General features: G+C 35.1%; 2 protein-coding genes and 1 long non-coding RNA gene across 3 annotated transcripts in view; 2 read left to right on the forward strand and 1 right to left on the reverse strand.

Annotated features, from left to right (window-relative positions):
- Positions 1 to 1,524, forward strand: gng13a (guanine nucleotide binding protein (G protein), gamma 13a). Its single transcript, XM_067442112.1, has 3 exons — positions 1 to 296; positions 416 to 513; positions 974 to 1,524. The coding sequence occupies exons 2-3, from the start codon at positions 416 to 418 to the stop codon at positions 1,077 to 1,079; spliced, it is 204 nt and encodes a 67-aa protein (XP_067298213.1). The 5' UTR covers positions 1 to 296; the 3' UTR covers positions 1,080 to 1,524.
- chtf18 (CTF18, chromosome transmission fidelity factor 18 homolog (S. cerevisiae)) overlaps positions 1,275 to 15,253 on the reverse strand; it is a 26,992-nt gene continuing 13,013 nt past the window's right edge. Inside the window, exons 19-22 of the mRNA XM_067442111.1 lie at positions 6,431 to 6,575; positions 2,797 to 2,913; positions 1,705 to 1,768; positions 1,275 to 1,610 (exon numbers count right to left, since the gene is read on the reverse strand). Of these exons, the coding sequence (XP_067298212.1) occupies positions 1,480 to 1,610; positions 1,705 to 1,768; positions 2,797 to 2,913; positions 6,431 to 6,575 (457 nt within the window). The 3' untranslated portion in view covers positions 1,275 to 1,479. The remainder of the gene's footprint in view (positions 1,611 to 1,704; positions 1,769 to 2,796; positions 2,914 to 6,430; positions 6,576 to 15,253) is intronic.
- On the forward strand, positions 11,920 to 13,796 carry LOC137074137 (uncharacterized). The gene is made up of 3 exons (XR_010904922.1): positions 11,920 to 12,051; positions 12,498 to 12,572; positions 13,508 to 13,796. It is a non-coding gene; the product is annotated as an uncharacterized lncRNA (long non-coding RNA).

Below are 15,253 nucleotides of genomic sequence, written 5' to 3' on the forward strand. Positions count from 1 at the left end.
AAGACTAGTTAAAGCCAAAAGGGCATTATTGAACAGTTTTGCATGTGTTTTACATGCATTCTATGAGCTAAACACCCTCCCATTACAACTCACGATATAGAGAGAATTTGAGTAACAAAATAGTTTGAATGCTCCAAAACCTCAATGTCAGGTGTGCCTAAACCTGCGTGTACACAAGGAACAGACAACCTCCTCTTCAATAGGAAACACATTCACACTCAAGCTATTTGCTGGAGGACTCTTGACAATCCTGTCACTTCACTTCACAGCTACATAACTCATCATAATTCATCACGGTAGGCTGAAATTATAAAATTGATATACAATTATTTTATATTGAATGAAAATAATCCAGCTCTTATTTACAGAACATTTGGCTTTGAGACTTTAACAAACATGACGGCTGATATTTCAGATGGATGAGCTGGATGAGACTCAGCTGAAGAAACATGTGGACAGTCTGAAGCAGCAGCTACAGTTAAAAAGAGAGAAAACATCCGCCTCTCTTCCAGAGTGAGTATCTATCTATCTATCTATCTATCTATCTATCTATCTATCTATCTATCTATCTATCTATCTATCTATCTATCTATCTATCTATCTATCTATCTATCTATCTATCTATCTATCTCTTAAATAATTTATTTGCATATATAATTTTCATATATAAATGCAATAGATAAATATATGTATTTATAAATGGCTAAATATAAGGCTAAATATATTAAAATGATTAAATATACATTACAGTGTGTGTGTGTGTGTGTGTGTGTGTATATATATATATATATATATATATATATATATATATATATATATATATACACACACACGTATTTTGATTTGTGAAGTTCCAAGTTCAGTGTTGTAAAATAAATACTAGGTCATATGGGTTGACAGAAGTGAGGAATTTCAGAGCTTATAGTTTTTTTCTTCTATTTTCTTCTATGTCTTCTTATTCATTTATTTTCAGTTTAACTAAATGGATAGAGGAGAAAATGAATGAGGATCCATTTCTGAATCCAGATGTACTGAAGGAGAACCCATGGGTGGAGTCAAGCAAATGTGTTATAATATAGAGCTGTCAATCGTCACTATGGCAACATGAGTGACTCCACCCATCGTCATGGTTTCACTGCCTGACTTTGACTAGGATGGACAAAGATGCAAATGAATTGATTCAGAGTAAATCTGCTTTGTTGTTTACTCTAAGCAGGTCATGACATTATAAAAAAGAAAGAAAGAAAAAACACTGTTTTTACTCAGTGAAGGCATGTATTTATAAAAGTGTAAGACAACTATACAACAATACAATAAAAAGAAACAAAACGGAACCAGTGCTTTTTGGTTTTTTTGTGTAGACATTTTAGACTTTTTTTTAACCATACAGTACAAGGTTCAGAACATTTTTGGTTTTTATGCATTGATTTAAGGTGGTAAATTAACATGGGCTTCCTCCTCTGTCTCTCCCACATCGCTTTAAAGTAACTCCCGAATGTAAACGTTTCTGCGCACTGCATTAGACACACCTTCATTGAAACGAAACCATACATCACTGTTACCCACAGCTTTACCAATATGCACCACATCGCCCGCTTTGCCATCTTCACCTGCAGAGAGAAGGGATATCAGATCATATTTAACGGTTATGCAAAACACTTATCCTAAGATTTATTGTACATGTATCAAAAGCAAACAACACACCCGTTGTGGTGATCAAAGGCTTCTCCTTGGGTACAATGGCTCGCCCAAAGAAATCCAACTCAGGCTATAACCACGGGAAGGATAAATAAACAAGTCATCACGAGAGAGCACTTTGACCCTAATCCACTAATAACCCAATTCATCTTGGATTATTATAAAGCATCAGTCAAGCATATATATGGAGACCATATGAGGAAAAGCATTTACCACAGTGGCACAGAATCACTTTTTAGTGCAAAAACCTGCATCCAAAGGCTAATTTAACCAGGTGCTTAATTGGTGCGTTCAAGTCCTCCTGGGATGTTTGTATTTACGAGGTGATAAGTTGTGTATACGACATCATGTGCGTTCAAGTTCCTTTAGTCTGAGCCAGATGGCGGTGTACCTTCTTTTAATGAATTTCACGAAAACACAGCAAGGTTTGTTAACTCTGCTTATAGAAAATGAAAAACAAAGAATGTGCATCAGGTGAGTTAATCTTTTACGATTTTATTTAATCTATGATGCCACTGTAAACTGTATCGTTATATTAGACTAATTGTTATATTGCAATTGCTAGCTTACTTTGTTGTAAATTACAAAGCCTGACAGCGTCACTGCTAAACACCCATTATTTTCAACTACAGTCGTTGCATCCATTGCTTCCGCCATGTTTCTCACTGACACACCCCCAACTCGTACAGATCGGGGCTTCAAAATCCAAATCTTCAAAAAGTTAAAAATCCCAAACTTCCCACTGGTATTTATGACTTTGTGGTGGCGTTCATGTGCGTTCCACTAGTAAATATGATGTGTACGACATGCTTTGAACGCACCATATGTTCTGGTTTTAATTTGGTCATAATCTATAACTAGCAGTTCTAATTTATAAATATTATCTGCTTTTATAACTGGTTAGTTATGGATACCAGTGTAAAGTTGTGAATCACCAATCCTAGCATCAAATTTGTAATGGAAATATTTAACTGTGGACAGGACTAGAGGAAATACAATTTAGAATGGGATTTTTATGAGCGTAGGAAGGATTTCAGGTGCTGCTGTGGTAGTTTAAATGTAAAGTGGATTTAAAGTGGTTTAATATAGATGCTTTACCCTGCTTTCCACCACAGTCTGTTTAACGATGGTCTCCAGCCTCTGCTGATGGTTCCTGCTTGTCTGTTTCTTCACTTCGGTTTTCTTCTCCTCTTGATTCCTATTTACTGCCTCTGGCTAAACACAGAACAATTACTATGTAACATGAACAATCCTGTTTATGAAATATTATTGTTTACAGCTTTGTATATCATACATTGTATATTGTTTGGGGGCTGAATATCTGCTAAAGTACACAACACAATTGTTAATCAAATATTTAAAGGATTAAATACATGTTGCGCCTTACTTCTGTCTAGTGTGCATAGCAGATGAAGTTGAGCTACAATTGCAATATCTAGGTCTGTTAGTCCAGCATCGCAAAGATTACACTTGTACAACTGCAGCTGGACAAACATTTTCTCAAAATCACAATGTTGTAGTCCAACTGAAACTGAAGTACTTGTACACATGCATGTCAACACTGCAAATGAGCGGTGAAAAACTAAAATCAAACCTATTTTAATGAATAAGATTTCCATATGCAAAATATGAAGTGCCTATAAATGGATATTAACTATTAATTAATTTCCCAAGATTTCATTGCAATGTTATATATATATATATATATATATATATATATATATAATGTATGTATGTTACTATAAACAGGGCTTGACATTAACTTTTTTGCTCACCAGCCACAGTGGCTAGTGGTTTCCCAAAGTTCCTAGCCACTCAGCAATTTTTACTTGCCACAGTTTTCACATCGATACCAAAATGAGGCAGAGGTGAAATCCTGCTTGGCCCGACCGACCTGCGATTATGCTGGTTAATTATTTTAGGGCTGGTCATACATTTTTCTGTGTGCTTCGTTCATTAAATAATTGTGATGAATTTAATCCTTTGCAAGTTATCATTTTGCAGAGTAAGATTACAGCTAACACCTTTAAATATGTATGTATTTATTCAATTCAGTAAATATCTGAAACAATCACAACAAACTGGCCAAAGAAAAAGTTATAAATGTAGGATTCACATATTTCTACATCACTATATCTATCTGTGTTTGTGGAAATTGTATAAACATAATCCAGAATCCACTAAGTATACAATACTTCATTATAGAGAAAACAATAAATGAATAAAAATATATAATCATAAGCTATGACAAAAAAAATATTAAACTAGTAGGCTTGGGCGGTAATACGGTAAAATGGTATACCGCGGGATCTAAAAATAGCAACGGTATCAGTTTCAATACCGTCAAACCGTCAAAAAAAACAAAAAACAGATCAACTTGCATATTGCTGATCAACGTATTAATTATTAAATATTTAATAAGTTGAACTAATTAAACTATTTACATATTAAATACTATTTATTTATTAAATGCCTAAATATGTGTATGCGTTGTTGTGACAGCGTGGATGAGAAAGAGAGAGAGAGAGAGAGAGAGAGAGAGAGAGAGAGAGAGAGAGAGAGAGAGGAAAAGACGGCGAGTCGGGCACTGAGTTATTCGGTCTCGAAAAAGAACACAACTTCTGCAGTTTGGAAGTATTTGGGGTTTTGACCGAAGGAGAAGGGAGAGGCGGTAAATACAGACGAGGCAATTTGCAAATTGTGCAACAAAAAGATGACCGCGAGAGATGGAAATACCTTGAACCAGGGCGCATATCCGAAACCACCATCCACTCACTGCTGCGTGGATGAAAAACCGAGCACACCCGCGGACTATGCTGTAATATTGCCGAAGCCTTTTGTCACACAGCTGGCAATGTAAGCAAAAAGCATGAATTCCACAAAAATCAAGTGGACATGGGACTAAAAAAAAAAAAAGTCAATTGTATGACAATTGTCTCATAACGGTAAGCATAAAACGTGCAGAGAGTTTCTCAGGGGCAGGGGCTCAAATGTAAAAAATAACAAAAATATAGGCCTATATATATATATACACATATACTTTGCATCACATAAATAAATTATATTTAAAAGTAGGCTATGTTAAAATAGAAAACCTTTTTTTCTGTATTTTTTTATTAAATAAATGCAGACTTGACTCGCATAAGGAACTTACTTAAAAATGTGAATGCAAATTTGAACAAATGGAATAACATTAATGGGCTTATTTTTTTATGCATTCATTCGTTTATTTAGGCCTATTTATTTATTCATTCGTTCAGGCCTATTCATTCATTCATTCATTCTTTCGTTTATTTAGGCCAGTTAACTCATTAATTCGTTAAAAGAACGAATGAATAAGCCTAAATAAACATCGTTTTTTTTTTTGCTGCAAAAAAACAAAAACATACAAACAAAAAAAACAAGCCGATGCAATGGCAGTCCCGCGGCATCGGCACCGTAGAGGACCGAGTCGGAGCTCAAATGACAACCCACTGTTTGGAGCCATTTACTCGAGGACCCACTTCTCTGGTGGAAAAATGCTGCCGGGCGTTTTCCCCAGGTGGCACGAAAGCCAACTGTGCGTCTGTGCCACAAGCACAACGGTTTTCAGCCCCGCAGGTAAAGTTGTCGGTCCACAATGTGCCCTGTTAAAGCCGGACAAAGTAAACGTTGGTTTTTCTAGCGAAAAATCTTGACTAGAATTTGATGCCACTTGCCATTCGTTTCTTTTTTCTTTTCTTTTTCTCTTTTTCATTTATTGTTATTTAATTAATTAATTCGTTAATCAATTGATTCAGGTAGCCTATTTTATTTGGTTTTCGTTAAAAACAATATTGTTAAGAAGACTGGAAAGATATTTTTATTTAGGCCTATTGCTTTGCAATCATTTTTATAATATGGATGTTTAGGTTAATTCAACTCTGGTTGACTGTTGTGGGTCTATTTACACTTTTTTGTATAAGCTGCTCTTTAAAGTTGTTCCAGGCAGTGTGATTTGATTTAATTCATTTGTGTGCGCTAAACCTGTTCTGGATGTTTATGTTAATTTAATTATTTTTGACTGTTGTATTGCACTTTTTTTTAAACTGTTATTTGTTGCTAATAACAGTTGTTAATATTGTTGTGCATGCTATTTTGTTATTGTTTCAGTATTAGTGTTTGGTATTCAGTTTCTGAACGGTTTAGGCACAAGCCAACATTTTGTTGACGCTGTCTGAGCCTTACATCATAATGTTTTAATTATTCACGGTAATACCGTATACCGAGGTAAAATAGGGAGGAGGTTTGACGGTATCAAAATTTGGATACCGCCCAAGCCTATAAACTAGGTGAATTTTTGTTGTTGTTGAAAATAATCTTTTGATTAATTGTATAAAATTTAAACATGTTAAAAAAAAGGTACAAATTACTATTTGTGTTCTTATAAAACACATTCATGAAAAACAATATGTTTATATTTATATATGAATGTAAATAATTATATATAGGCCTACACAAATAATATAAAATGAAAAGACGCTTATTGTAAATGTAATGTGTAGCTTCTTAATTCTAAATACGATAGAACAAGATTAATAATCTTTCAGTGCACAAAACCATGATAATGTGAAACATATCATACTACGCATTCATGACACAAAGAAAAGAAATGTCGAGCGCACAAATCTTAGTGTATAATGTAGATCTGTGAAACTGCATCCCTAGTACTGGTTACTAATGTGAACATCTGTTTACAGTCTATGTGTTTTACCTTTTGTGGGTTTCGTTTCTGCTGGGCCCTCTCCACCCTTCTCATTCGCTCTAATTCTGTCTCCCTGGCGATCAGCTGCTTCACCTGATAGGTTAGCTGCCTCCGGGGAGGCAAACCAGGAAAATGCACCGCATCTTCTACATTACTGTGGAAATACAGGTCATAAAATTACTGCAAAAAAAGCATAACATATTGGTAGCACAAACCTTCACATTACATTATAGAATCTGAACAAGGGACTCAAATGAGGAAGGATATGTTGGCAAATGAAGATGAGATGGTTTAAAGAGTGGAAAGTGGGTGAGCTGAATAATCCTTCTTACTACGAAAGTATAACACCGTTCCAGGAAGAAAAGGAAATTAGACAATATGTGCAATACACACAAGCAGATGAAACTTCAAAAGCAGGATTAGTTGGGTAGGTTATTCCTGGTCATGTACACAAAATCGTTTCTCTAGGACAGTTGGAGAATGTTCTGTCCAGAAAAATACAGAGCAGTTCAGAAGTTTGCGTGTTTGTTCCCATATATTATGCCTCACATTCACGCTCTAGGGAACAGGATACCGATGGAAGCTTGCCAGGTTATTTCCAGTGTAAAATCAGATCAAATCCAGATACTTTATATATCTGGGCAAAAAGTGCTTCATGTGCAATCGCATCTCGCATTAAAGCATCAAAAAAGACTTCATGTATATATGGAAATGCTTGCTGTGTATAAACAGGACTGAACATTACATAGTTAGATTATACTGACAAGATGGCCTGTCAAAATATCTCAGTAATTATAAATGAAGCAGAGAAACTTCTTCCATTAAGGCCTTCTCTGATGAAAGGTGAATTATAATGTTCTTCATATTTAGACAATGCAATGAAAATGCAAGTCATGCAACATTTGGCTTGGCAACTGTACAATCCTCAGTCCATCTTGTTATTTTCCAGGGTCATCATGGCTTCTGTGTGGTTACTCAGTGCTTGTTGGAGTAAAGCTCGATAAGAGATGGCGGGAAGATACAGGAAGGCGTAAACGAGCAGAAGCAGTAACAGGGCGATCAGCAGTGGAATACCCCAGTCGGAGGTGACCAGTGTCTCCTCGCAGCGGGCCTGCAGGAACGACTGCTGCATGGTTCTACCACACACACACACGCAAATAAATAATGAACTTTAGAAACAGGATTATGAAAAAACATGCACAGGGATTTCCCCATCTAATCTAGCCTGTAGTAGGGCTGGATGATACAATACTTAATTTTAATTCAATATAATTTCAATGGCAATATAAAATTAATGGATGATTTTAGTTTGATTCATTTACAAAAAAATTACTTTGAACTTCCAATGAATCATTAAAAAAAAAAAAAAAATTCACAGAAATCTTTGTGGCATTTCACAGGTTTGAAATACATTTACATGTAGATAAATACATAATTTTTCTGTTAGATAGATACCGTTATATTTAGGGCCAAATTTACAAACAGGTTCCACCAGCACAAAACCCTCTTTTTGGTGTTAAAAAACTACTGTCAGGATTTACTAAAGACACGCAGTGAGAAATTACCGGTGAAAAGGAGTGGACAGTGTTATTTTTGTGGCTGACCTTATTGCATATGCATTTGTAGGAGTTTCTCTTTCAGACGCAACATTTATGGGAGGAGAGTATTTAAATGATTCACACAAGGCGATTTACTAAGGTTTGCGCTTGTCAATGTACTGGTATTTGAGTCATTATTTACCGCTTTATCATGTCTTAAACCAGACGCTAATTTGCATTGCCACTGGTATATTGTGTTGGTCATTAAGGAAATGATCCGGCTGCGTCTGTGTTCTTTAATTTGCGCGTTGTCAGCAGATTACGGGCTAAATTTTCCACTCCCATCTGCACTTTTTTGCAATTGCGCTCTCACACTAATTTTTCCTGTTTAGTAAATCTGGCCCTTAGTGTATGGTTATATTGTAGTATGCATATAAATAAATGTGCTAATTTAGTGAAAACAAAAACATGCCTCTATTTTAACTACATTTGTAACTAAAAACAGTAAGAAATTAATAATAAAGAAATTAATACTTTTATTCAGCAAGGATGCATTACAGTTTTTCTCAGTCACTTTGGTGCATTTCTCATCTTTTTTTAGATTTGCACAACAGTTATTTCAACCTCCACAACATTTAGTCAATTGTTAACACCATAGTAGGAGTTTCTCATTCCTTCCAACAAAATGCAAATGGAATTACTTCCATACAACTCTCAGCTCTTTTATAACATGATCATTTGCTTATGTTATATCAGTCAAAATTAACTATACTTGTGAAGGCTGAATAGTCATTCCATATAAAATAATAGTCCTCATTTCATTGCTTGAGTCATTACATACAATAATGTTGAACTAGTTTTTAGCCTATTTTTTTTGGCCAAAGTTTTACACATTTTCACACCTTTTTTCTCCTGAAAATATCTCCTAAAATCTCTTAATTGAAAAATGTCTTAGGTGAATCTCAACTTTCACTGATGAGAAAAGGTGTGTGAAGCATTAGTTCTATGCATGTTGTATGTTCAGTTCCAAAATGTACTGCAATATTGTTTACAGTTGTGCAAAGCTCTACCCAAAGGGAGTTGATGTTTGTTGTAAATAAGGGTGTATTTTTTCTTTTGCACAATGCTGTGGACAAATTAGAATTGCAAAGAGCATATGCAGTAAAATGTGAAACATACATATTCAGTGTCTTGACTCAGTTACCTCACTAAACACAGTAATGTGTAACTACTGTATTTTTCAAATGGCTGTGCAAATAGTATATAGTGCTGTCTTGAGCATTTTCAGGTAGTTTCACATAGATCGGACTTTTTTGCATCTATACAAATTTTCTTAAATATATACATGCATATGTGTGTATGTATATATCAGAGGTGTGGACTCGAGTCATGTGACTTGGACTCGAGTCAGACTCGAGTCATGAATTTGATGACTTTGGACTCGACTCGACAAAATGTACAAAGACTTGCAACTCGACTTGGACTTTAACATCAATGACTCGTGACTTCACTTGGACTTGAGCCTTATGACTCGAGAAGACTTGCTACTTTTTGGCAATTTTTCTTTCACACGGCCGCGCTGCTCTCAGTGAAAAAAAGCTGCACCTGTATGCATGCAGAGAGCACGCGCTGCCAGCACGAGTCACGACATCCAATCACTGTAGTCCCACATTGGTTTGATTCAACAGTATCCATAGCTACCAAGTCCGCGTATAACACGTGACTTTGGACTTCTTTTTTTGGCAAGTCGCGGTAAAAAATCTCGAGTTGCGGGTCGCGGTTTTTTGGGCTTATTTAAAAAAATGTGGTTGCTTGTTAGGAAAATATGACAAGCAACTTCGTTTCTTTACATTTATGGTCGCTGTTTTGTCCAAATACATTGCCTGACACTGTCTTCTCACAGCTAATAGACATAGTGCAACGATACAAGTGCTGTAGTCATTCGTCCTTATACATCCCGCCTCCTTCCCCTCTTTGAAGAAAAATTGCGTTCAACGTGCAGGCATGCGATGTGATGTTATAAATGTAATGATAGTTTGTAGACGTAAATAGACGAATACATTTTATTATTATTTTTTACAAACAATGCAACCAGCAGAGATATACAGAGATGGAGAGGAAACAGGGAGGTAAGCCACCTAATTTAATTTTAAAAATATTTTTTTATAATGTAGGCTATTTATTATGACTATTATTATTTGGCTATTATAAAAATAAATAATAAAAAAAGTATAGGCTACTAATAATAACAGTAGGTATGGTTCGAATGTATATTATTATAAACATGTCTCTATATTGCAGCACTCTCAGTGTTTTCCTATGCACCAACTCCCAATCATAGACTGTAAAAAAGTGCATAATAATCCTAAATAGTAGCTATGTGACATTAGTAATTTTCAACACTCTTTAGGGCAGATTGCACATTGAGATGCAGGGCTTATCCTTTTTACGGTTTATAGTGTGCATGTTCACCACTGCTCCTTATATGTGTGTAATAACTCCGACTGGAGTTACCATAATCCTTCACGTCACTTTTTCTCTTTTTCCATCTCCAAACCTCTTCTGTTCACAGTCTTTATTGCAACTTGAAGAATTTTGTAAAATCCCATCTGTATTTGCTTTTTAAACTCCACGAGATTTCAATTTAATATGTTGCAGGCACATTTATTGATACATTATTAATCATAAATTATACTGATGATAATAAATAATATAATAATATTGGGCTTGTTTTGGGCCCCCCACCCCTCTAGGTATTCTTCATACCTGAGAAGAATATGCAACAGATGTCAGAAAATCTATAGCCTCACATGTTGTATTTGAACTCTTTACTCATATCAATGTTGTTGTGTCAATATTCATTGTCTATTATACACTACGGTATACAATAATATTTCAGTTTCAGTGTATGCAATATTAAGAATATTTTCACTGCTTCAAAAGTCATAAGAAAGCCCTTTCCCTCCAGAAACTGAAGTCATATGCTTTGCCATGGCAAGCTGGCATAAAAAGTATAGCAAAACAAAATAATTGAATAAATTAAATTATTAAAGTAAACCAAATTAAACCAAACCCAGCTGGCATTCGACTGACATTAAACGTTTAAATGTAGTTGAAATAATGTCAGTTTATGAAAAAACATTGTTTCAACTTCAAAACAACGTTGAACACCAAATAGTTGAATTGGTGTTGTTAACTCACTAAGAATTCAACATAGAAATATCAACAAGTTTTGAGTTGTACGTCAAATCAACATTATTTTTACAACCATGACTTTTAAAAATTTTGTTGAAATATATCAGTAGAAAAATAACGTTGGAACAACGTCCAAACAATGCTGATCAATTAACTGTTGAAAAAGAGTTGATACATGAATAATGATACAACGTTGAAATATCAACTCTGAATTAAACGTTTGTTGAGCACTTTCTACATCTTATGGCTTACTTTGACAGCAAGTCCGATTGATCATTTTGGTTAGTCATTCCATACAAGAACAATATATGCAGTGGTGGCTGGTGAAAATATTATATGTGGGGTTGTTTGTGTGGGGGTCTGGGGATATACATTTCCCCCATACAATTTTACATTTTGTAGATGTGATTTCCTGCATTCTGGTGCATTTTAATTTTTATATATTAAGTTGTATATATTAAGTTAATTTTTATATTAAGTGGTCTCTTAATTTTTCTTCCAGAGCTATATATATATATATATATATATATATATATATATATATATATATATCCTACACAGCTCTGGAAAAAAATTAACAGACCGCTTAAAATTAAAAAAACAACACACAAACATACACACACACACACACACACACACACACACACACACACACACACATATATATATATATATATATATATACATATAGACACACATATGGACGGACACACACACACACACACACAGGCTTGATTGGAGGACGGCGACTGTCCATCACACAAAGGCCAATAGGCTCTGACGGTTCCACACAACACCTGCTTGCGCGTGCGCGAAGTGGGTCTGTGTCGTCATCGTCAGCCTCGCAGGTTCTGACCTGGACCGATTCGACTGAATTTGGGCATAACAGCTCAGACGGTAAGCAAAGTTTTTGAAGTCACATTTTATAACTAGAAAATTCCTAAATAAATGTTGAGTGTGCCTGACTCTGGTCCATATACGTATTGTGTTAATTAATAATGTGTTTATATGGGCAGACTAACGTAGTTTAACCGCGAACCGGAGTTAGTGCTAGCTAACCGTCAAACGCCGTTCTTATCTGTGTGTGTGTAGACGTATGGGCAGACTAGTTTAACCGCGAACCGCCGTTAAGTGTAACGTTACGGGCAGACTAGTTTAACCCCGAACTGTCGTTAGTCCGTCGTTCCACCGGCGTGTATGTGTGTACGCTCCATGAAGCTAACGTAACATATTAGATCAGTTTGAATGTTTTTGTCTTGTACTACCGTTACCCAATCAGGGAGAGGCATAAGAATATCTATACATCTTTAGCACGTCACATTCTTCTTTCTTCTTTTTTCCAGAGATTTGGACCTGAAAGTCTCCTTTAACGTTAAGTTGTCCCCATACCTAACCCAACCATCTATTTGAATCTGAAAGTAACTAACCCTTAACTTTTTTTTGTTACATTTTTGTAAAATTTAAATACAGGTTTATGTGGAAGACTATTTATATATAAAATGTATACAATAATTTCTGATCAAATCATTGCATTTACGTTTGAATGATTCGTTTTTGACTTGAAACAGTTGCATATTAAACTTAAATTTAGCTTATCCTTCCTATTTTGTTGGTTTTGGGGGGCGTGTTAGAGTGGGATTTTGTAGGTGGTCCTCAGAAAAAAATTGGAAGATAAAGTGGTCCTTGGGCTGAAAAAGTTTGAGAAACACTGTGTTAAATTGATAGTAAAGGAGATTTATATTATTTGAAAATGTTTTTATTTTGAATAAATGCAGTTCTTTTAAACCTTTTATTCATCAAATATATTAAGCAGCAGAACTGTTTCCAACACTCATAATAAATCAGAATATTAGAATGATTGCTGAAGTATCATGTGACGCTGAAGGAATGATACTGAAAATTCAGCTTTTCACAGAAATAAATTGTAATTTAACATATAATAAATTGAAAACCAAATATTTAAATTGTAATAAGATCACAATATTACTTTTTTTTTTTTTTTTTTTACTGTATTTTTGATCAAATAAATGCAGGCTTGATGAGCAGAAGAAACTTCTTTCAAAAACATTACACATAGTAATGTGTCCAAACTTTTATATTATATATATATATATATATAAAATACTCCATTCTGGGCTCTAGACTAACTTCTCTACCTGCAGCAAGGGTTACTACCAACTGCCTTTTGTTGCTCGCTCAAGCACATGATTATCAATGACCTTGCATGTTGATCAATACTAATTGATATACTTTGATCATTGGCAATGCCACAAAAGTTGATATTTGCTAAATATTTTAATTTGAGAGAGTAGTGTTTGCTAATACTGATCTGTTTTTTTGTTTTTCTCATCAGATGCGGTCTTGAGCTTAAAGCCAATGAAAGTAGACGAATACATGGCCAAAGACTTGAAATATGCACCTGAGAGGACTGGTGGCGGTAGCAGAAAGAAGTAACAAGAAAGGAAGACTTAACCAGCTGTGTTTAATTTTGCCCAATGTTTGGGCGGTTTTTTTTTAAGGTTAAAAAAGCTAGTTCACCCAAAAATGAAAATTCTGTCATTTACTCCTCACCCTAATGTCGTTCCACACCCGTAAGACCTCCATTCATCTTCAGAACACAGTTTAACATATTTTATATTTACTCCGAGCTTTCTGTCCCTCCATTGAAAATGTATGTACGGTATACTGTCCATGTCCAGAAGGACCAGAAAGATAATAACATCATCAAAGTAGTCCATATGTGACATCAGTGGGTTGGATAGAATTTTTGCAATGAAAGCAATGAAAATACATTTTGGTCCAAAAATAACAACAACATAAAAAGTGACAGTATACCGTACATACATTTTTAATGAAGGGACAGAAAGCTCTCGGACTAAATATAAAATACCTTAAACTGTGTTCCGAAGATGAACGAAGGTCTTACGGGTGTGGAGCGACAAGGCGAGTCATTTAAAGGGTTAGTTCACCCAAAAATGAAATTGATGTCATTAACTCCTCCTCCTAATGTTGTTCCACACCCGTAAGACCTCCGTTCATCTTCACACACAGTTTAAGATATTTTATATTTTAGTCCCAGAGCATAATGCAGTATGCACACTTTACTGTCCATGTCCAGAAAGGGAATAAAAACATCATCAGAGTAGTCCATATGTGACATCAGTGGGTTAATTAGAGTCTCTTGAAGAGTCGAAAATACATTTTGGTCCAAATATAAAAAAAAGTATGATTTTATTCAGCATTGTTTTCTCTTCTGTGTTTGTTTTCAAACCTCAAATAAAGATTCAAACAGCCATGATTCATTGATTCGGATCGCCACAATGCTCTGGGACTAAAATATAAAATATCTTAAACTGTGTTCTGAAGAGGAATGGAGGTCTTACGGGTCTGGAATGACATTGGGGTGAGTCATTAATGACCTCAATTTCACTTTTGGGTGAACTAACCCTTTAATGACAGAATTTTTGGGTAAAGTAAAAGTTTGACATGTGTACAATTGATGTGAAAGGTTGGCACAATTGCAGCTATGTAATAAAGCATGTTTCCTCCGTCAGTGAAATGTCTTTATTAATCTTCTTCCTGCTCTTCCTTTGACCAATTGGCTTCTTCCAAGCTGACTGTGCGTGTTTGCAAACTTAGTGTTTATGTATCCATTTCAAGGTGTTTGGTGTTGCTGTTGAACACATCAATACTTCAGTGAAAACAGTTTAACAAAAACTATGTTGAAAAGCAGGACTTTATAGTGACGTTGAAATTTCAACGTTGATTGGATTTGCAAAATCTAAACTTAAATCAATGTTGGCAAATTCACCTATGTTGAGAAACATGACGTCGGAATGACGTTGCCATTTCAACGTTGATTAGATTTGCAAAATCTAAACTAAAATCAATATTGTTTCAATGTTGGCAAATTCACCTATGTTGAGAAACATGACATTGGAAAGACGTTGCCATTTCAACGTTGATTAGATTTGCAAAATCTAAACAAAATTCAACGGTTATCCAACACTGGCACCTGACGTTGATTCAACAGTGGCTCAATGTTAAAATGCCAGCTGGGAAAATAAGCTAAACAATATTCCCATAATGGCCCTAAGTT

The sequence above is a fragment of the Pseudorasbora parva genome, chromosome 4 (genome assembly GCF_024679245.1).
Source record: "Pseudorasbora parva isolate DD20220531a chromosome 4, ASM2467924v1, whole genome shotgun sequence".
Lineage (NCBI taxonomy): Eukaryota > Metazoa > Chordata > Actinopteri > Cypriniformes > Gobionidae > Pseudorasbora > Pseudorasbora parva.

Coding starts and splice junctions, on each gene's coding strand:
- gng13a (XM_067442112.1), top strand. CDS start 416: ATGGATGAGCTGGATGAGACTCAGCTGAAGAAACATGTGGACAGTCTG. Junction 514..973: donor ACATCCGCCTCTCTTCCAGA/GTGAGTATCTAT, acceptor ATTTATTTTCAG/TTTAACTAAATGGATAGAGG.